Source organism: Odocoileus virginianus, chromosome 22 (genome assembly GCF_023699985.2).
Source record: "Odocoileus virginianus isolate 20LAN1187 ecotype Illinois chromosome 22, Ovbor_1.2, whole genome shotgun sequence".
Taxonomy (NCBI): Eukaryota; Metazoa; Chordata; class Mammalia; order Artiodactyla; family Cervidae; genus Odocoileus; species Odocoileus virginianus.
Window position 1 is genome coordinate 9,505,564 of NC_069695.1, and position 21,675 is coordinate 9,527,238.

Below are 21,675 nucleotides of genomic sequence, written 5' to 3' on the forward strand. Positions count from 1 at the left end.
CTTTTAATTTCATGGCTGCAGTCACCATCCGCAGTGATTTTGGAGCCCCCAAAAATAAAGTTGACACTGTTTCCACTGTTTCCCCATCTACTTCCCATAAGGTGATGGGACCAGATGCCATGATCTTAGTTTTCTGAATGTTAAGCTTTAAGCCAACTTTTTCTACTCTCCTCTTTCACTTTCATCAAGAGGCTTTTCAGTTCCTCTTCACTCTCTGCCATAAGGGTGGTGTCATCTGCATATCTGAGGTTATTGATATTTCTCTCAGCAATCTTGATTCCAGCTTGTGCTTCTTCCAGCCCAGCGTTTCTCATGATGTACTCTGCAAATAAATTAAATAAGCAGGGTGACAATATACAGCCTTGACGTACTCCTTTTCCTATTTGGAACCAGTCTGTTGTTCCATGTCTAGTTCTAACTGTTGCTTCCTGACCAGCATACAGGTTTCTCAAGAGGCAGGTCAGGTGGTCTGGTATTCCCATCTCTTCAAGAATTTTCCACAGTTTATTGTGATCCACACAGTCAAAGGCTTTGGCATAGTCAATAAAGCAGAAATAGATGTTTTTCTGGAACTCTCTTGCTTTTTCGATGATCCAGCGGATATTGGCAATTTGATCTCTGGTTCCTCTGCCTTTTCTAAAACCAGCTTGAACATCTGGAAGTTCTCGGTTCACGTATTGCTGAAGCCTGGCTTGGAGAATTTTGAGCGTTACTTTACTAGTGTGTGAGATGAGTGCAATTGTGTGGTAGTTTGAGCATTCTTTGGGATTGCCTTTCTTAGGGACTGGAATGAAAACTGACCTTTTCCATTCCTGTGGCCACTGCTGAGTTTTCCAAATTTGCTGGCATATTGAGTACAGCACTTTCACAGCATCATCTTTCAGGATTTGAAATAGCTCAACTGGAATTCCATCACATCCACTAGCTTTGTTCGTAGTGATACTTTCTAAGGCCCACTGGACTTCACATTCCAGGATGTCTGGCTCTAGGTCAGTGATCACACCACTGTGATTATCTGGGTCGTGAAGATCTCTTTTGTACAGTTCTTCTGTGTATTCTTGCCACCTCTTCTTAATATCTTCTGCTTCTGTTAGGTCCATACCATTTCTGTCCTTTATTGAACCCATCTTTGCCTGCAATGTTCCCTTGATATCTCTAATTTTCTTGAAGAGATTTCTAGTCTTTCCCATTTTGTTGTTTTCCTCTATTTCTTTGCATTGATCACTGAGGAAGGCTTTCTTATCTCTCCTGACTATTCGACAAAAACATACATCTACCTAAAAACTTGTACATGAATATTCACAGCTGCATTATTCATAATAGCCAAAAAAAGTATAGCAACAACCTGTGGATCCATTAACTGATGATGGATAAACATAATCCTCAGTGGACAGCAGGGTCTAAAGACAGAAGGTACTTAAGGTACCAGCACCAAACAGAAGGTGTACAGTATAGGAAGTGATATGGAAAGAGAAAACAGGAAGGCTCTATGAGGGCCACACTGGATATCTGACCATGAATCAAGTGCTAGTAAAACAGTCTGACAGTTAATTCAGAAATGCATCTAGGAATAAAATTCTTGTCCATGGCATGGCTAAGCATCAGAGAAATCTATGCAACAGGATTTAGGCCCTGAGCATACCTGGGGATTTTAACTCAATTTTCTCAAGGGACAAAATTCCTCTACCTTGTAAATATAAGAATTGGTTCTGAGATGTGTATCTTAGTGTGTGCCAGACTAAGGCAGAACTGCCCTACAGGGAGAAACAATGACAAGGAGGAGAAAACAAAACCTCTTGAGACAAACTTGCCAACAAATACTAAATAGATTACAAAGTATATGAGGAAATCCAGCACCACTTAAAAATAATAACAAAGTACAAATAACTAAAATTCCTTGTGGAAAAATTAGAAAATGCAAATAAAGATAATTATATTTGTGTGCTAAGCAATTTCCTAAGGACTAAGCAATGAGTTAAATCTACTAACTTACAACTGCTTTTTAACTAACCTTAAAGACACTGAGGACTTTAAAAAAAATGTGAAAAATCTAAATTAGAAATATAGGACTTCCCTAGTGGTCCAGGGGTTAAGAATCCACATTGTAATGCAGGTAACACTGGTTGGATCCCTGGTCCAGGAAGACCCCACATGCCATCGGACAACAAAGCCTCTACGCCACAGCTACTGAACCTGCGCTCCAGAGCCCGGGAGCCAGGCCTACTACTGAGCCTGTGTGCTCTAACAACTGAAGCCCGCCCGTCTAGAGCCCGCGGCCCGCAACGGCAGAAGCCACCACAATAAGAAGCCTGCACACTGCAGTTAGAGAGTAGCCCCCTCTCTCCGCAAGAGAGAAAGCCAGCCTGCAGCAACAAAGACCCAGCACAGTCAAATAAATACATAAATGTATCTTTATTGAAAAGAAATGTTTTTGTTTTCTTTAAAGAAATATATTGAGGCTATCTAATTACAACTATCTTTCTCTTTCAAAAACAGTGTATGTTATAAACTAAAACTGAAATGGGTTGAACATGAAACAATTAATGAAAAATAATTTTTTTAGGTTTTATTTGCAAAATGATACAGAAAATAAAACTCATTCAAAGAACAAAATAACTAACCTTAAAAAAACATGGTTTTGAAAAATTTTTCATTTCTCAGTTCTTAAGTCAAAATCTTTCACTTTTAGAATTTTCTTCCATAAAATCCTGAAGATTGGCTAAGATGAAATTTCAGGGGCTGATTTTTACATTATTTTAAATATCAAAGGAACACAAATTTGGAGGTTTCACTCAGTATTTCTAAGAACTTGTGTATTTCTCTAAAACATTTAACAAATTTGCTAATACAAACATAATTTCTTTAATCCATAAGACATTTTTACATTTCTCCCACATCCATCTCCATTCCTTAAACAACAAATAGAGCTTTCCAAATCTAAAGTATTTGGGTGAAATTACAACTAACCTTTATATATGCACTTGGGTAGATCTTATGAACAGCATCTCCAGGTGCACGCCCAGCTTCTCTGTCTAAGTAGTAGCTCTGTACAAAGACTGCATGGTCACTAAGACATCTGACCCAAACATCTCCTTCACCTTTACATTCCAACTGCACACCTTTGCCTATGTGCAACCTTAGGAAGAAAAAGTGAGTCATATTTCATTTTGATAGGTATTTAAAAATAAATTTTAGTGCAGACTACACAGCATACCCAATACTGAAAATTTTTAAAGAATAAAGGACATTATATTTTGGTTATAAACCATAGCCAAAAGACAGACAGCCACTGTTAATATTTTTCTGTTTCTTTCTTTAGTATCCTAGTCACATGTAATAATGATGAGCATTCACATAATGCTTATTATGTGTCAGAAACATTTAATATAAATTCTCATTTAACCTTCACATTCAATTAAAATTAATTTTACAATTCAGTTAATCATATCAATCAAATTTTAAATGCTCAACAGCTATGTGTGGCCAGTAGTTACTATACTGGACAGCACAGGTAAACCACTTGCTTCGTCACAGAAAATTCTACTAGACAGCACTGGCTTGGAGAGCAGATAATCTGCCAAAGGCACACAAATAGTATAGAGTCGAGATTATGTGCTTATACACACACATATTTCCTTAAAGAGTTGAGATCACACAATACTTAAAATTGTGTAAGTTTTCGCAAGTAAACTTTCATACATAAGTAAGCTTTCATAAGTATTTACATTTGATTATATAAACTTTTTATATTTTAATGACTGCATAAAAACAAAGGTTTATTAAAATTTACTTAAGCATTTTTCTTTTTTTATCAGTCTTTCATTATAAATAACACTTGCAGAAACATGTCTTCATTTTATGTTATTTCCTCTCAGTAAATCTGTAGAAATACTATACAATCAGAGGAAATAAAAACTAGCTTTCAAACTGAGTTCCATAGGGTCCAGTTACTATTAAAAACATAGAAAACTCATGAACTTTTAAAGACAGACTGTATTTTATCAAACAACAAACATCTACACTTAAAATGAAATGCTTACAAGTTCTAAATGTTAAAGATCATCTTTATTCCTTTATCTATATTCAAAAACATAATTTACACTGAAAAATACAGCCTCAAATAGAAGTTCAATTTTTAAAATGAACTAACTATACAACAATACCTTGCTCTCTCAATGGCTTCTGTCCTGTGGACATTGGAGAGCTGACCCAAGCAGAAGCGATCTCCTCCAGAAGGGTCCACATAGCCGTCGACAGTAACAATAGGACAGCTTGAGGGGACCTTGAATGTCTCTCCTACTTGAACATCCATCTCAAAGTAAGCGATGGAACACCAATACTCAGGAGCTATAGGAGACGAACGGGAGAAGACAGTCACTCGTCTGAGAAAGTTACAAGGCTCTCACTTTCACTCCATATGACAAAGCTTTTCTTAAAGGCTAAAGGAAGGGGAGAGCAACCAAAAGAACTGACAATGCATTACAAAGTAAGCACAGCCATGTCTTCTATTTTTCAGTTTATTACCTAGCATTCTTGAAGTTTAAAAAAAATCATTTTTAAAATCTGGAATTTTGTTCTTATTTCAAAGTACCCAATCAACAAGGAATTTAAAGAATGGAAACAATTAGAATCATAAAATCTTTACCATGGTGTTTCATCTGACTGCACATAATATGTTCTATGTAGTCTGAACTTTAAAAAAAACAAACAACACACAGATTCTAATACATATTTCAGAGAAGTGTTCTTGAGTAACATCTATCTATGGTATATATTTATAGATCCCTAAATGAGAGAAAGGACATAACCAAGTCAGACATTCAAGGCAAGAGAGTCAAAGTTAATTACACTCCAACTACATAGCTTCTGTGAGCAGGAATTTTCAACTGTCTCTAGGATGAAAGGTCATTTGTCCCATCTGTATTTTTGGTGAAGTCCATTCATGATAACTACTACCATTTTACCTTTGAGAATGTGTGTAGTGTATTCATTTAACAATAATAAATGATTTGAAATAATTTTAAATGATTGGGGGGAATGAAAGCCACTATCTGGTTTGGTATGTAAATATATCTAATCAAGTATTTCTAATTTTTGTTTGAGTACAATTATTACATAGAGCCCACATACATGGAAATTATTTGATTTTCCTTTTTGAAATAACAAGTATTTATGGGGTACATGAGAAATTACTGTAGGCACTACATATACAGCAGTGAACAAGGTAGCTATTGTTAGCTACTGTCCTTATTTTCATGGAGGTGCAGCAGACAAATAAGTGAATAAATTAGCAAGATAACTCAGGTAAAGACAAACACTATGGAGAAAATTAAAAAGGGTATGGGACAGAAGAAGAGTGGGAAGGTCCTTCAAACTAGACAGTAGGGGTACATCCTAATGAAGAAGTCAGACCTGAAAGACCATGTAACTATGTGGAGACTGAAAATGTAAATCTTAAAAGAGGAAAGCAAATGCAAAAGTCTAGACAGTAGAAAGGGGTCTGACACAATGCGGGAAAAGGCTAGTGCCACTTACGAGAGGATTAAAGTTTTCTATGATAAACCAATTATTTACCTGCATATTACTGTGCCATTTATGAACTTTGGCTGAACTAGAATATGAAGCAATAAAACTTTCAACAAGATTAAAAGATACTCAGAAGGACAAAAAAAAAAAAAAAGCATTTTAAACCTCCCAAAAGATCTTAAATATGATAAATGCTTAAAACGTATTAAAAACAAAGTTCTTATCAAGTCTATAAGTATCTAATTGCTTTTCAAAATGTCAAGGAAAAAAGTACTTCCCAATGAAGTATTAATAAAAAAGACCACTGAAAACTGGGTGATTCAAAACCTGAATAATGCAAATGTTCTGCCATACAGAAGAACCAACTAGTCACAAACTCTCCTTTAAATATTTTTTATTATTATAACATGAAAACTAGCAATATATTAAAGTGTCTTCTTAAAAAGCTAGTTTTGAAATATTTATAAAGTTTCATTTTATAGTGAAACTAAATATAGTAAATATTTACTTTATAAGTAAAACTATTTATTAAAGGCATTATATTATGCTATAGACAAAGAAGCTTCATCAAATATAACAGGTAGATTTACTGGTTGAACCTAAAAGTAAAGAGGTAGTCTAAGACAACATAAAAATTACCCAATGTTCTGGCAGCAAAAAACGGTAACAGCACTTAAAACAGATCTTTAAATAATCACCCCAAACAGTAAATTTTGTTACAAATAATATCCTGAAGTCATGAATGTTTTCAATGATACTTAAAAAAATGAGATCCAAGAACATGCATTTCCTAGTTCATACTAAAGAACACTGTTTCAAGTAAAGTGCCATAGCACTTTTTTCCGTGAGAGTCAACTGAGGAGGAAAAAAGAGAGTTGTGTTATCTTCATGTTTAAATAAGAAAAATATACTTTCATCATCATAAATTACAACATCTGCAACTACAATTAAACCTTAGTTTATTATTTCCAAGTCACCAAAGGGATTTTTGTTTGCCTAATATTTCACACCATACATTTCCCAGTGGCTCAGCGGGAAAGAACTCGCCTGCCAAAGCAGGAGACGTGGATTTGATTCTTGGGTGGGGAAGATCCCCTGGAGAAGGGCATGGCAACCCACTCCAGTATTCTTGCCTGGAGAATCCCATTCGCCTGTTGGGCTATGGTCCACGGGGTTGCAAAGAGATGGACAAAACTGAAGCGACTGAGCTCAGTACCACAATGACACCATACAATAAAGCTGCATTTTGGCCGTTGTGAGGATCAAATGAAACTGACATCAGAGTTGTACCACAGACCAGGGATAAAACAAACATCTAATTAACAGGATCATTAAGGCCCAGGAAAGCAAGAGGCAAGGGGTTATCTGTGAGGAGGGAGGGTGCTAGAGGTAACCTAAAAGGCAATCCAGAGAATTTGGTGGTGTGGGGATATAAAATACCACGTGAAAACATTTTCTAGTCCACTCTAAACCTGCTATACAACTAGGAGGGAACATTCTCATTTTTAAAACAGGAGAAGGTAATAGGAAACACTCATTAAGCCTTTCTGTATCTCTCTGTGCTCTTTTGCTCCAAGAACCAAATGCCATATAGGTGACAGGCCTGCAGCCTCTCAAAGCTAACAGCAACAGCAAGACAGAATTTACTCAGCTCCAAGAGAGCATTCTTAACGTCCCAACTCACCTGAAAGGGAGAGAGACTGCTAGTATCTGCTGACGTGGCTATTTTTAGTGTCTTGTTTCTTAAATTAGTGAGGCCGAACTGGTCTCGTGAAGTCTATGGGCTGCTCATCACTGATCAGGGGAAAAGTTTTAAAAGACTGACTTAACAACATGAATTTCTTTAAAAATATATTAAAAACTCAGCTAAGTATTTTTTTGTAATGGGGAAATGTATAACAAAGCACAGCTTTATCAAAAAATTGTTGTTCAATTATAATAGAAAATATAAGTCTCCAAGGCATTATCTTTAATTTCTTAAACAAAAGTCATTCAAGAAAAAGTTAAAAATTTGGTTAAAGAACCTAAGTGGCTCATTATGAATTACTCTTTCTGTTATTTAGATCTGAATGAGATGTCCTATGAGAATATTTTATAAACACATAAAATTACTCTCTTAAATGGTAGTTCCAGAGTACTAGAATACAACCTGAATCTGAAAATCCGTGAATTCTGTATCCACGTATCAATGACCAAAGCCACCTCAAGACACCGAGGAAAACTCTTCACTTTAATTTGCAATCAATATTTAATGAGTATTACCTCAGTTTCATAAAAAAGGAAAAGAGCATCAGTCAAAAGAAATTAGAAATGAAAGATTAGCTTTTCCAAAAATAGTCTCCGACTTAGCCATCAAAGTCAAAGCACGTAACTTGCCAAGCAGATGTCCTGTTGAAACCCTTTACACCAAGGTAAAGACCAATACTAACTGGTCATTTCTCATTCTACTTGTAAAACAGAAGCTTTAATGCCAATGCAGGGCACTACAGATGCGTATCCTAGTAACTAATGAATGCTATTCCCTAATCACCAGGACGTGTTAAGTCTCAATGTCAGTTCTACAATGAAAAAAATGAAGTAAATCCATCAAGAGGCCAAAGCAATTGATGAATCCAAAACTGAACCCAAATAACGAGCTAAATGCCACCATTCCCAGCCCCACTCCACTGCTCATCCAGGGTAGGTCTTTTGTGTTCAGAGCCCTCATTACCCTTCCTCCTGTAGACCGTCTGTCACCAAGCCCTATGAACCGAGACCCTCCAAGCTGCGGGGGCCACGACTGATTCTCCAAGCTGCAGGGGCCACGACTGATTCTCAGTGATGATGCCTGAAGCCAGCAAAATTCTCATTCTTAAGCCTCTACATTTTCCTGACTTCTCACAATACATTTGTTAACACAAAGTAAGATTCTAATACAATATGTAATTTCAAAAAGCGGTAAAGTCAAACTACTAAACTGGATTGTCTAGGGATGCATTCATCGTAAATGAAATGCAAATGCATAAAAAGCAAGACAACAGTTACCTCCAGAGGAGGGGAGAAAAAGCCTTTGACTGAGACAAAACGGGTAGGGTAGGGAGATTTCTGGTAGCGCTGCAATGTTTTAATTCTCAGTCTGAGTGCTGGTTACACAGGTGCTGGCTTTCACATTATTCATTAGACTATATGTATACTGGTTTTATGTACTTCTCTGTTTATTACATTTCTCAATTAAAAATGTTTATAGAAAGGCAAGACCCCTTGACTCACAAAAAATATTTAAAATCACAAAATGTACAAATAAGATCAGAAATCCACTAAAAAGGATAATTTAACTAGTAAATATATACAGTTAAAAAATGTATACATGTAACTAGTAAATCATTGCTATTGTTCAGTCGCTAAATTGTGTCTGACTGTTCATGACCCCATGGATTATAGTATGCCAAGCTCCCCTGTCCTCCACCATCTCCTGGAGTTTGCTCAACTACTAAATACGTATGTTTAAAAAATACTTCTGTCCCGCCAGCAGCATTTTTCTCCTTATCAAAACAAACATTTGCCTCTCAAATTAATAAAAGTTAACGAAAGTATCACATCTACTACTGGTGAGCATGGTAAAATGGTTCTCATACTCTGAAGTGATCACTAAAGCAACTTTGCCTTCTGAGATAGAAATTCTTTAAATCTCCTAAACTATGAGACTAATTAAAGAATAAAGAGCCTACCCTCAATGCTTTTTTTTTAACAGCTAGAAGTCAGAACCAACAAAAAAATAGATAACAACATTATTTAAGAAAATAATGTAGATCTATTTGAGGAACTGTGAGTTACCCTTTAATTTGATCTTATGGTTACTGTAGTTATATTTTTAAAAAATCTTCACTGGAAATAAACATGGAAATATTTATGTATCAAATGATTATATAGGATTTCTACCCTTATAACAGGTAAGGGTATGAAAAGTAGGTGAGGATATGAAAGAAACAAGACTGGACAGTAGTTGATAACAGCTAAAACTGAGGAAGGAGAATTTTCTATACTGGTATTTGGTATATGTTGAAATTCCTCATAATTAAACAAAATTTTTTTAACTAGGGAAAAACTAAGGTGATGAACTGAAATTATGTATCTGCATCTTTTTAAGCAAAGAAAAACAGATACAATAGGAAGGAGGGAAGAAAAACAAATCAAAATCCTATGTTTATGTTAAGAAGCCGGTGTATTTTATTTCCAAACTTTGTTTTATTATGTTTATAGTTGAAATCTACCGAGCTATTTAATCTACTATTTTAAACATAATTTAAAGCAAATAGTTTCTAAATTCCAGTTAACCAGAGATTCCTGAACCTACCTAAGACAGATACAGTGAATTATTTTTCTGTTCGGCATCTACTTCAGATTCTTCCTGGCTTTTTAAGCTAGTGTTACAGCTATTCTATTTTGAAACCTGGTTTCTTCCACTGCACATTTATGTATCAAATGTCTGTCTTAAAACCAGCATTTTGTTACTTTATATTTTAGCCAAAACCACGAATCTTGTCATTTCTTTCAGACAGTTAAAAAAAATCAAATATGGACAGTTCATGTGTGATTATATCCGTTACTCATAAACTGTTAATTAACTAATGCCATAATAAATATCGTACTTATCTGAAAAGTTTATTCTGCAGTTCTATTAAAATCTGTGTGCATATATGTCTCATTGTCATAAAGAAAAACTAAATGTAGGTAATTCATTCTGAAATACACTTACCAGGATGATTAGAAATGGGAGGCTGGAATGCAAGCTCATTGTGAACTGGTGGCCCTAAAGAAAAGACAGCAAAAAAAATCCCATTTTTATTTATTAAAAGTTTTCCAGTGCCAAAACTTTTAATAAACCTTTAAATATAACTATTATACCTTAGGAATTGTTTAGATCAAGTTTATACAGTGTCTAAGAACTTAAAAACTTGGTTTAAATTTATACTACGCAAGTAGTCTTGAAATCACTTTTTTCTTGAATTGCTTTTGCAGACATTTAATAGCCAACATTTTAATGCCATATGCCAACTATTAATTTATAATAACTATACATGCAAATAGTTTAAATACATGCAAACTTCAATGCAAATTATAAGTAAATTATTCATGTAACATGTAATATACTGTAAGATATATAATTATAATCCAAACTTAGGTCCATTTTAAAATAAGTGTTTATGGATTTATTAAATTAAGAATATTTACAAACTGGCAATAACTGAGAGATCATTATGTGTTAAGACATTATGTTAAACGAATCACATGAATTAATACATTTACTTCTTACAGCATCCCTTGAAATATATACTATTATTATTACCCTTAAGGCTTAGGGAGGTTAAGTAACTTGCCAATGGTCACACAGGTAGTTAAGCATTCACACTCAGTACCCTTAACAACTATGCTGGCCAGGCAGCCAGTAAAAGTTACACTCTCTTAAGACAGGGAAACATAGTAACATAACTATAAAAAAGCAAGGTACAGTAACATATTCACAGTCTGATAGCCTCCTCACCCCAAATTAACACATACACCAATTATGACTGGAAAGAAACATGTGACAAAATATTAAGAGTAGATATCTCTGGGTAGTAGAATTCTGGATAATTTTTATTTTCTTATTTACTCCTCTGTGTTATTTTCCAAGTTTCCTGTGGTACTATTACTCTTATAATGGAGGAAAAGGGTTTAATATATATGAAAGATTTATACTCTTGATTTTATTAGGCCAAATGAACTATGTTCCTATTCTGCCTGAAACTACAAGGTACAGTTGGTTATCAGTAGGGTACCCCTCCCAATCAAGCCTGCACAGAATAATGACAGATTCAACATCTGTGTGTCTACGGTATGCTGAACTCTACAGTGAGAGAAACCTTGAGATCGTGACTCTCAAGGAGTTTCAGTCCACTTAGGATGGATATACAGATACACATGAGATCTAAGAACATATACAAAACAAATGAATGGCAATCAATGTGGTGTTAATGAAACATCAGCAAGGAAGAAATAAAAGTGTTTTGTAAATATCAATCCTCTAAAACAAAGGTATGAAAACGTAACTATGAAAAACTGAAAAGCACTAATCATTTAATGAAACTAAATTGTAAGATGGACAAAAGATGGAAAAACATTATTTAAAAAACGAAAAGAAAACAAACTTCAGAAAAGAAAAGCCCTAAGAACAAAACAAGAGCTTACAGTAATGTCCGGGGTGGGGCGGCATAGGCGGGTGGTGCTGAAGATGGCCGTTTTGGTGGTGAGGCAAATTAGGTGTGTATGGTGCGGTCCTACTTCCCGTCCAGGTGGTAGTGCTGTCTAAAAATTAAGGCCCACATGGGTTAATGTGCTTTCAGAAAGTCTGCCTGTTTTTTCTCAACTACTGAAAAGATTTTAAAAAGCATGTACATACTATGATGATAAGTAGCTGGCTGACCAGTAAATCCATTCTGCTGCTGTCCTGGCTGAGGCCCTGAAGCTATCTGCAACAATCCTTCACTATGGCTGCCTGCCAGTATACTGGCGGGCTGACCTAGAGGAACAAGAAGACATTAATATGGTACATTTATAAATGCAATCCTATGGCTTTATACAGTAAATGAAGGATTAATTACACCTGAAAGTCACAACTATAAAGATGAGCAAAGAGTGGAACTCACCCATGGCCTATCAAATAAAAAACCCTACACTCATCTATAAAGGCAAATCTTAATCTGAAGAAGTTCTTTAAGTAATATCTAGCTAATTTTAGTGGCCCATTTTCACAAATATTCTCCAAATGCCAGCAAAACCCCAGTACAGGTCTAGCCTATCTTAATAACTTCTTCAGAAGTACATTAGCTCACCCACAGCCACTCCATCTAGCTTTTGCATCTTTCTGTTAGGATTCCAAAAGTCCAGGCTCAAGGAAATGTTGAAAACTGGAAAGTTCATTATTATCAGCAATGGTACTAGTAATGGCAGAATGCTAAAGTCCAATAAAAAAGCAGAGCAGGCAAGTATTTCAAATGGAATGTAATGGATAAGGTGAGAAAGTTAAGGGGAAAAAAGGTAAGCTCCACTGTCCAGTCAACGCAGCATCTGCGAGTTTTAATGAATAAAACAAACCAAAAGAAATCAGTCTATTTTGAAATTTTCTCATGTACTTTTAAAAATCAAGAATTGCCTCCAAGAACACTATCATATTTCTGGATTTACAGGAAATTAGTTGCCCTCTCTGTATGTAATATAACAGGAGAACTATTCTATTCAAAACCATTCTATGAAATTGCTTACATTTTTAAGGCTTTATCTTTTGTGTGGAAAAAGCTAAATTTTTTCAAGCAAGTATTAATTCAACTGTGCGTCTCACTTGGAAAGCACTAAAATTCCATAATTATTGTTACTGGCATTACCTCAATCTTTTCTCATCCATATGAGAGTATAATCAGATAGAACAGAGTAAATGACACCATTGCTCAAATATGCAACAAACAGCTCAAAGTATCAAGAAAAAAGAAAATTTTTCTTCCTGCTACAAATCAGATTTCTGTAAGGCTAAGATTGTAAAATTAAAAGCTAAAGAGACTATTTCAATACTCCCTGTTTATTTTTAAAGATGATGTTTTCAGCAATCTCCCTTCCTACTCATCCCCCTCAAATTTTTACAGGTTACCTTTAAAGGTTAATTATATATTTGCTGTTGTTTTTAACAACTGTACATGCTATATACTCTTAATTAATTATCACTATACAAAAGAAATTAAACTATTTTAATTAAGAAAGAATCCCTTAAGATATTCAGGTTCCAACTGAACATAACGCCCACTACAGTTATCTATACTGAATACTTTCATTACACAATTCCAAGTACATAAAATGAAATTAAATAACTCATGAAGTCTTTCAATTCCTCTATTTTAGTCATTTCTTTCCCTTTTTCTAATTTTATCAATATACTTTTTAAGATCTAAGGAAACATTCTGCAACAAATTCTAAAACTTACAATTACTACTCATTGTGAAAATACATCCAAAAAACACCAAGACAAAATTATCCATATTTCGTTCATACCACTTTTTCTGATCTTGACTAGGACTTGGTCCCAGGGAACATTAATGGTTAAAATGAAATTGCATGAGCAATTATCAACAAAGGCATGCAAATTCAATCCTCAGATAGTATCAGCAGAGGTAAGTGGCACTAATCTATGCTCAAGTGGCTATAATGTACCTTCTTTTATTTTCCTTCCCTGTCCACTCGTTTATCAACTATATTCCCAAGCTGGTAAATACAGAGATAACAGAAGCACCAAGTGATTAAAGGTTCAGGCTCTAAAGTATGTGTGTTTAACCTATATCGTCCAACCTATTTGGAATATGCTGTCTATATGAAAACTGTCATCTTGTGTAGGAAATACAAAAGATATTATTTGAAAAGGTGAAATAAAAGCGGGGGAAATCTGATGTACTTTATGTGAAATTCAACTATAGAAATAAATCCTCCATCTGTTCCAAAGATCAAATTTCTATGTTGAACTTGATCTGATATTAAAGTAAATAGAATATGCTTCCTTTGGTATCAATATACAAAGCATCAGTCCAGATGCATCAACAATTCACTGCTGTTGTGCGCTGAGATACAATCTCCTTAGTACCAAGGAACAAATAACACAGTAATACAAATGCCAAGACCCTGTTCTGTGATTAATTTAAAAAAAAAAAGGAACAATGCGGGGTGGGGACGAATTGGGAGACTGGGACTAACACACATACACTACGATGTATAAAACAGACAACTACTGAGAACCTACTATACAGCACAGGCAACTCTACATGGTGCTCTGTGGTGACTTATTGGGAAGCAAATCCAAGAAAGAGGAGATGCATGTATACATACGGCTGATTCACTTTGCTATACAGCAGAAACTGACACAGCAGTGTAAAGCAACTATACTCCAATTTTTTTTTTTAAAAAAGGCCACTCCACTTGCCAAGCTGAAAACTGTCCAATATAAGGTCATTATTGCCTTGACCAGGCCCCACGCTGAACCTACTCGCCCTCTGCTTCCATGACACAGCAGAGAAGGCAGTACCTCTAAACTGGAAAGAATCTTTTTAAAACATACTTCTTGTTAGGGAAAAAAAGGATACATATAATTTAGCTTTATTTCAAAATTGACTAGAACACTTAACATCTATCTTGAGGGTCATATGTTACAAACAAATTTGTCAAGATCCTTTTTTCTAATAAGCTTGTACAACTGGAGACTGAGATGATGATTATAAAGTAATCTGCTGGATAAAGCAAAATAAAAACACTGATTAGAGGAAAGCTTGCAATTCCATTAATACAGACTTCTATAAACATCTTGGTTCAAAACTATTTGTTCTCTAAAATTTATGTGAAAGCACAATAGACTTCTTCTGCATGTAATAAAGAACTAATTAGACCACTAATTTAGAGCATTACTTAAATTCCAAGGGACTATACATCAATATAAGACGGTTTATGTTCTGTTACATTAAGATAAATTGAAACTTTTTAAAATTACAAATACCTTTTTTTTTTCCCCAGGACAACTCAAAAACCTATTTGATGCTTATTAACCTATGAAAGATAACCACAGTACTTTTAATATTCACTTACTTGGAGGTCTCCTCCAAGTGACTACCTATAAATATTAAATGGTTAGGAAAATTCATCTTGCTGACTACATCTGACTCTAGAACTCACTTGTGGAAGCCACAGGAATGTTGGGAAAATTGGTGGTGCTGGTAGCATTAGACTCAGATGGAGCTAAGAGAGCTGGGGTGCTGTATGTCTCCGTCGATGCACGATTACTTGGTGGATGCTGGATGGTTTGAATTGAATGCCCTTCAGTGGATAATGATGGCTGTCCCTCAAAGTCATGAACATATTCATCCTTCACCAACATACTTGGTGGAGCTACACAGAAAAACAAACAAATTTTAAAATCTTATAAGCTTTTATTTCCAGGGGAAAAAAAATCTTGTAAGTAACATAATAACACCTAAAATCAACTAGAGTATAACTCAGAATTTTCTCATACTACTTTAAAAGCATTCTACTTTTATCAGCAGAAGCTATTTATTTAGAGATAGTGGCATCAGATCAATCTGATTAACTCCTTGAAATCTGAAGGCGACTAAATTCCGACAACCTCCAGCTATGGTCCTGAAAAGGTATTTCTGAGCTTCCCAATTAATAACCTAAAGGTAATAATCACCTTCAATATATAACACAGGCAAAAATCAAGTGGCTGGAGAAAGTGTTTACCTCAGTAAGAAAATCAAATTTGAGATGGAGTAATCAATTTTTTTCATCTTTTTGCTAATTTCATGTAAAAATATGAGTGGGATCTGACAGCTATCCAATGCTAGGATCCAACATTATTAAGTAATGTATTCTTTGAAAGTGAAGTATACTAAATGTCCCCTAAAAAATTAGAACGAGCAGAAAAATCTCAAATGGTAAGTCATACTGAAATTTCCTTCTAGAAACCCAATCCAAATAATGATGCTTGATAAATATGTAGTGTGAAAAAACTCAATAAACAACATCTTTCTCCTACATGGTTACACCCTAATGCAACCCTGTAAACTGACCCTACTTGATACAGCATCTTTTTCTTGAACAAACCAGGAATAGTTAGTTGGCTTTACTGTGAGGAAAAAAAGAAAACTGAAAGTGCATTTATAGTATCAGTGGCTCTGCCCAGAACTTCCCACTTCCTTTTAGGTGACAGTTTTGGGTTTTGCTTTTTATCTTAGCAAGCAACCCTTTACTGCACCTGAACTAACACTGCCCTACAATTCTACAATCTACTGAGCTCTTAACACGAGGTTCTGCTCTTAGAGCAGTCAACAGTCCACAAAAAGCCATTCTCTTTTCCATTAAGAATCAGCATGCAATGCTCCTTATCTTTCTCTATGTCACTCTTTGAAAAAATCTATTACACATAAATACTAATTCATTACATGGCTATTTTTATTAAACTGAGAACATTTCAAAGAGGTAAAAATAATCTATTGTTCAGATTTCCACATATAATCTCTTAAAGGACTTTGTCAGGCATCATAATGAAGACATTGATATTTTTAAGACCCATAAATTCCACTCCAAAGGGTTTCTCTTCAGAAAATTGTATGCGGGACTTCCCTGGTGGTCCAGCAGTTAGGACTCTGTGTTCTCAATGCAGGGTGCCCAGGTTCAATCCCTGGTCGGGGAACTGGATCCCACACGCTACAGCTAAAGACCACCCCCCCTCCCCCATGCCACAACTAAGACGAGGCACAGCCAAATAAATATTAATTAAAAAAAAAAAAAAGAAAAAAAAGAAAATTGTATGGAAACAAAAAGACAACCAAAAGGAGCTTAACATATCATTGTATGTCAGTGAAAAAAAAAGAGTGGACCTAACTATTCATCACTAATGTCGGCCAAATTATAAAAATGCAAAGAAGAAACCATGCAGATATGACTGTATTTATTCAATTTTTTAAAAATTACACTTGCCAACAAAGTCCTATGATTTTCTCCATAAGATGCTAATATCTCTATTTAATATTTGGAAATTTTAGGGCTTTTGTTGCTTACAGTTACTAGAATCTTTTTATCAAGATTATGGAATTGGCAGTACCTAAGGAGGAAGTTACTAATTTGAGGACACAGCTGGTTACCTTGACATTCATTGCTTCTGCTTTCCAACTGACATTCTGGCTTACTGTGTAATCATAACACTAGAATTATGGGAATTCCCTGATGGTCCACTGGTTGGGACTAGGTGCTCTCACTGCCATGGCCCAGGTTCAATTCCTGATTGGGGAACTAAGAGCCTGCAAGCTGCACAGCGCAGCCAAAAGAAAAAAGATCTGAAAATAATTAAATTCTGCTTTTAAAAAGTTATGTCTCATAACTTTTTCTTGCCTAACACATTGACTAAACCTTTCCAAGTGTTAAGTTCAGAACTTCTACCAGTCTACACGTCTCTTTAATCAAGTAATTTAAAACAAGTTTCTTAGGTAAAACTGGGCATCAACAAGGAGAGATGTCTGTAATACATTTTTTCCAAGAGCAAAAAAGTTGGTTACAAAACACTACTATACACTATAATCATACTCACGTTTCAAAAAATCATATACTCTAAGTAAAAAAGCAAGGTCCAGAACAGTGCACAATATGCTTTTTGTGTAAGAAAGGAGGGAAATAACACATGTATTTTTGCTAAAGAAACCCTGGAAAAAAAAAAAATTAAAAAAAAAAAAAAAAAAAGAAACCCTGGAAGGAAACACCAGAAACTAATAAAAGTGATTACCTGAGGTAGGGGGGAATGGGGACAGGGGTGGGAGCACTTCTTTTCACTGTATACTTTTTTATAGTATTTTGATTTTATGGACCATGTATTGCCTATTCAAAAAAATAAAATTAAAAAAACATATAGTATATATTTTTAAAGTCCAGGAAACAGACACCAAACCACTAAGTATTTCTCTTTATGGACTAGCATTCAACAAATTAATTCATTGAAAAAAATATTTATTGAGCACCTATGTTTCAGGTACTGTTCTAATACTTGGGATACATCAGTAAACAAAAGAAAGACCACTGTCTTCGCAAGGCTTACAGTCTTTTATGATACCTAGGTATTTAAACAATAGTGAGCCCCTCCCAGCTGCCTTAATCTTGGGCAAGTTCCCTGACCTCTCCAGGAACCAGTTTATTTGTATCTGACAAAATGTGGATAATGCCACCTATCATGTAGGAGTATTATAACAATGATGACACAATATTTGTAGATCATTTTGACACAGAATAAGTACCTAGCAAGTGTTAGCTATTATGATTTAACCATATTTTTAGAGCAGTCATACATGTATATAGATTGTAAAATGCTCTATGAGGAGTAAAGAACTCACAGCGGACAGAAGAGCTGAAGACACGGAGCTCATCCTAGGTCTCTGCTCTTTAACACTAATAGCAAGCAGGGCACGGCTGTCTGATGGTACTGCCACTGTCTTATTTACCTTTTCTTTCCTCCATTAGACTATGTGCTTGCTCGAATGGAAAAAACATACCTTGTTTATCCTATCGTCCCTGGAACCTAACACAGTACCAGGCAATACATGCTCATTAAATATTTGTTAAAATCAATACACAAGTGGATGCGGTCATGTAAAGTTTCATCAAAGAGATGAGAGACAGGCTGGAAATAATTACCACCAAGATCCCAACTCAAAAGTGAAGGAATTACACCATTTGCTTAACTTTTAGCTACCTGGCCTTATACACTTTGTCCAAATCTAAAAGGACCTTGTAAGAAACACCTGTCATTTTCTGAGGAAAGAAGTCACTGAGGCCAGCCTTTTTTTATAGACAGCCACCACTAGGGGGATCCCTAAGGCTGAATACAGGGCTAAAGCAACTGAAAAGGGCTATCAACCCACACAATTCCATCAAAGACAAGCACTCATAACAGCAACAGTTTAGGACAGGAAGCAGTGTAATGAGTCTTCAGAATTAGATCACATCACAACCTCTCCCTAGGGGGATTGTAATACAGTTATCAACCTAACACCCACTGAGTTAAAAGCTTTCATTCTCCAAAAATGCAAATGGAGAATAGTGAATATCTAAAGGGTGTTTACTTTCAAAAAGAGGTGACATGATATCAGTGTCTGGGTGATGAATAAGCTGGGCTTTACCCAATTAATCTTAAAGCTACCCTTTCAGACCACAACAGCTTCCATTATCAACCCACTGTTCTCAGAAACCAACTAACCCTTAACAAATACCAAAAGGCACCAGTCTTTCTTTATTATTATTGACATGGAAAAGTGGAGAATAAAAACAAGTAGCCTTTCATGCTCTTACCCATTTTAAGGTCAGATGATACTTCTGACCCATTTCTAGGATTCCGAAGCAAAAGTGCCGCTGAACCACTAATTCCCCTTCAGAACAACAGCGCACCTTTCTAAGGTGATACAGTATTGGTTTAGTTGCTCAGTCGTGTCTGACTCTTTGGGACCCCAGACTGTAGCCCACCAGGTTCCTCTGTCCATGTGACTTTCCAGGCAAGAATACTGGAGTGGTTTGCCACTTCCTCCTCCAAGGGATCTTCCTGACTAGGGTTCAAACCCAGGTCTCCTGCATTCCAGGCAGATTCTTTACCATGAGCCACCAGGGAAGTCTTCTAAGGTGATGGTGGCTTTTTATCGTTTCTGTTCAAAGTAACTAGTTCTTACAGAAATTTTAGCTCATTAACATGTTTCAAGAAACAGAGCTAAAGTTTTAACAGATCTCTGTTCTCAAATACTACACACACACAAAAAAACACCCTCTTATTTGTTTCATTTTCCTATCTCAAAACTTTCTTTTAAAAATAGGCTTAGAACATCTGTGATTGCCATGTACTTTAAAGTAGCCTTGTTTTATTTACTCAAAATATAATAAGACTGAAAAAAATATAATATAGTTTTAAGTCATTCACAAAATTATCAATCATAAAAATAAGTTTGGCTGAAATGAAGAAAAATGAGAATTTGGGTTTTTAAACTATGTTATACATGATTCTAAATTACCAAACAGGTTATTTACACCCATTGAAACTGGTTCTGTGAGATTTACTTCTAAAATAGCCCGTTTTTACCAGTTCAAAAGTTACTCTTTCTTTGTATGTTTTATGTTCCCCACCACATTTTTTAGACTACTTGTAGTCATAAATAGCAGTTTCAATTCAAAGAGTCAACAGCCTACTAAATCCAGTTTGTTTTAAACCCAGTTTTAAATGCTGATGCTGCCCCACTCCTGCAAAACATGCACTTTCAAAGCAGTCAGTGCTTCTCTTGTAAAAGCTACCAGCACCCGCCCACACAGATTAATTCTAGGTCAATAAAAAATAAAGGGATGAGATAAAAGAAAAGAGAGTTAAAAGAAAGGGATTACCTACCATTACTCTGCAGTGTTAATCCTGAGAGATCTTAAATTTTTAAAGGGGAAAAAAAATAAAACATTAATCATTATCATGAAAATAATTTCCACTATATTTAAAATTACAGAATGTAAATTTAAGCCAGGGATTCAAAATTTCCATGAACCATTTCAATTCAAGAATAGTAGTGTAAATGCTATCTAACAATGCAAAAGTGCTTTTCACCTTATTTTTCAAGACCAGTGTTCTAAACGGGCAAAATACCAAGTATGTACACTTAGTTTTAGCAGTCAAAATATAAGCTTGCTCAGAATTCAAATTTAAATACACATATTTCATTAAAAATGTCTGACTTTTAACATTAGTTGAAATCCTGGGCTATCTCCAAATTTACAATTTAACTTAGAAAAATTAAAATACTATTGATATCTTTTCCCTTTATGCTTCTAGGCATTAAAGCCAAGTCTACTTACCAATTCCAGGTGATACAACTCGTTCATAGTGATATGGATTCACACAGACACTATCACATTTTAAGTCAAATGCATACTGACAATATTTAACATGTTTTAGTTCATTTTTGTGAAGGTCAGGCCACCTCCAGAGACGGGCATAGATCACATGAGGAAATCCCTTCCGACCAGCCACCTAAGAAAAGTAAATGACCATTTAATGAACATCAATTATGCATCACACAATATACAAGGTACTTGATACATTCTCATTTAATCCTTACAATCCTACAAAGTTAGTATTATAATTCCTATTTCTTAAAAGAGAAAACTAAATGCTCAAAATAACTGGACAAGGTCACAAAGTAGTAAACTTAAGTATGATTTCAAGGCTTATGCTCAGGTTTTAAAAATACACAAAAAAGTATGCATTTAATGAAGAAACAATACCTAAAATCTAGAAATAAAAAAATTTAAACCTAACAATATGCTTTCTATATGTTTCTTTAAAAATATTAAACACATGAGATTATGTAATTCTACATGAATAATCTGATCCCTGAAAGTAAAAGGTAAAGATTTGTAAATTTAAGTTAACTCCGTAAGTTTTAAAAATATTGTTGAATTCTTCTGGATTGTTTTTCACATAAAAGTACTAGACATACAACACCAGATTTCTAAATTATTAAAAAAAAAAAAAAAAAAAAACCTGAGTTGTACATATAATACCAAAAAAGAAAAAAAGGCTACAAGGATGAATAC

General features: G+C 35.0%; 1 protein-coding gene across 3 annotated transcripts in view; it reads right to left on the reverse strand.

Annotated features, from left to right (window-relative positions):
- Positions 1–21,675, reverse strand: part of SMAD4 (SMAD family member 4) — a 59,540-nt gene that overhangs the window by 15,739 nt on the left and 22,126 nt on the right. For all 3 annotated transcript variants that reach the window (XR_011482675.1, XR_011482676.1, XM_070452516.1), the window contains exons 3-10: positions 20,935–21,109; positions 20,480–20,509; positions 15,247–15,459; positions 11,945–12,064; positions 11,734–11,850; positions 10,262–10,315; positions 4,164–4,347; positions 2,968–3,136 (exon numbers count right to left, since the gene is read on the reverse strand). Coding sequence is in view for 1 of the 3 variants with exons in the window: in XM_070452516.1 (XP_070308617.1) it covers positions 2,968–3,136; positions 4,164–4,347; positions 10,262–10,315; positions 11,734–11,850; positions 11,945–12,064; positions 15,247–15,459; positions 20,480–20,509; positions 20,935–21,109 (1,062 nt within the window). In the remaining 2 variants the exon portion in view is untranslated. The remainder of the gene's footprint in view (positions 1–2,967; positions 3,137–4,163; positions 4,348–10,261; positions 10,316–11,733; positions 11,851–11,944; positions 12,065–15,246; positions 15,460–20,479; positions 20,510–20,934; positions 21,110–21,675) is intronic.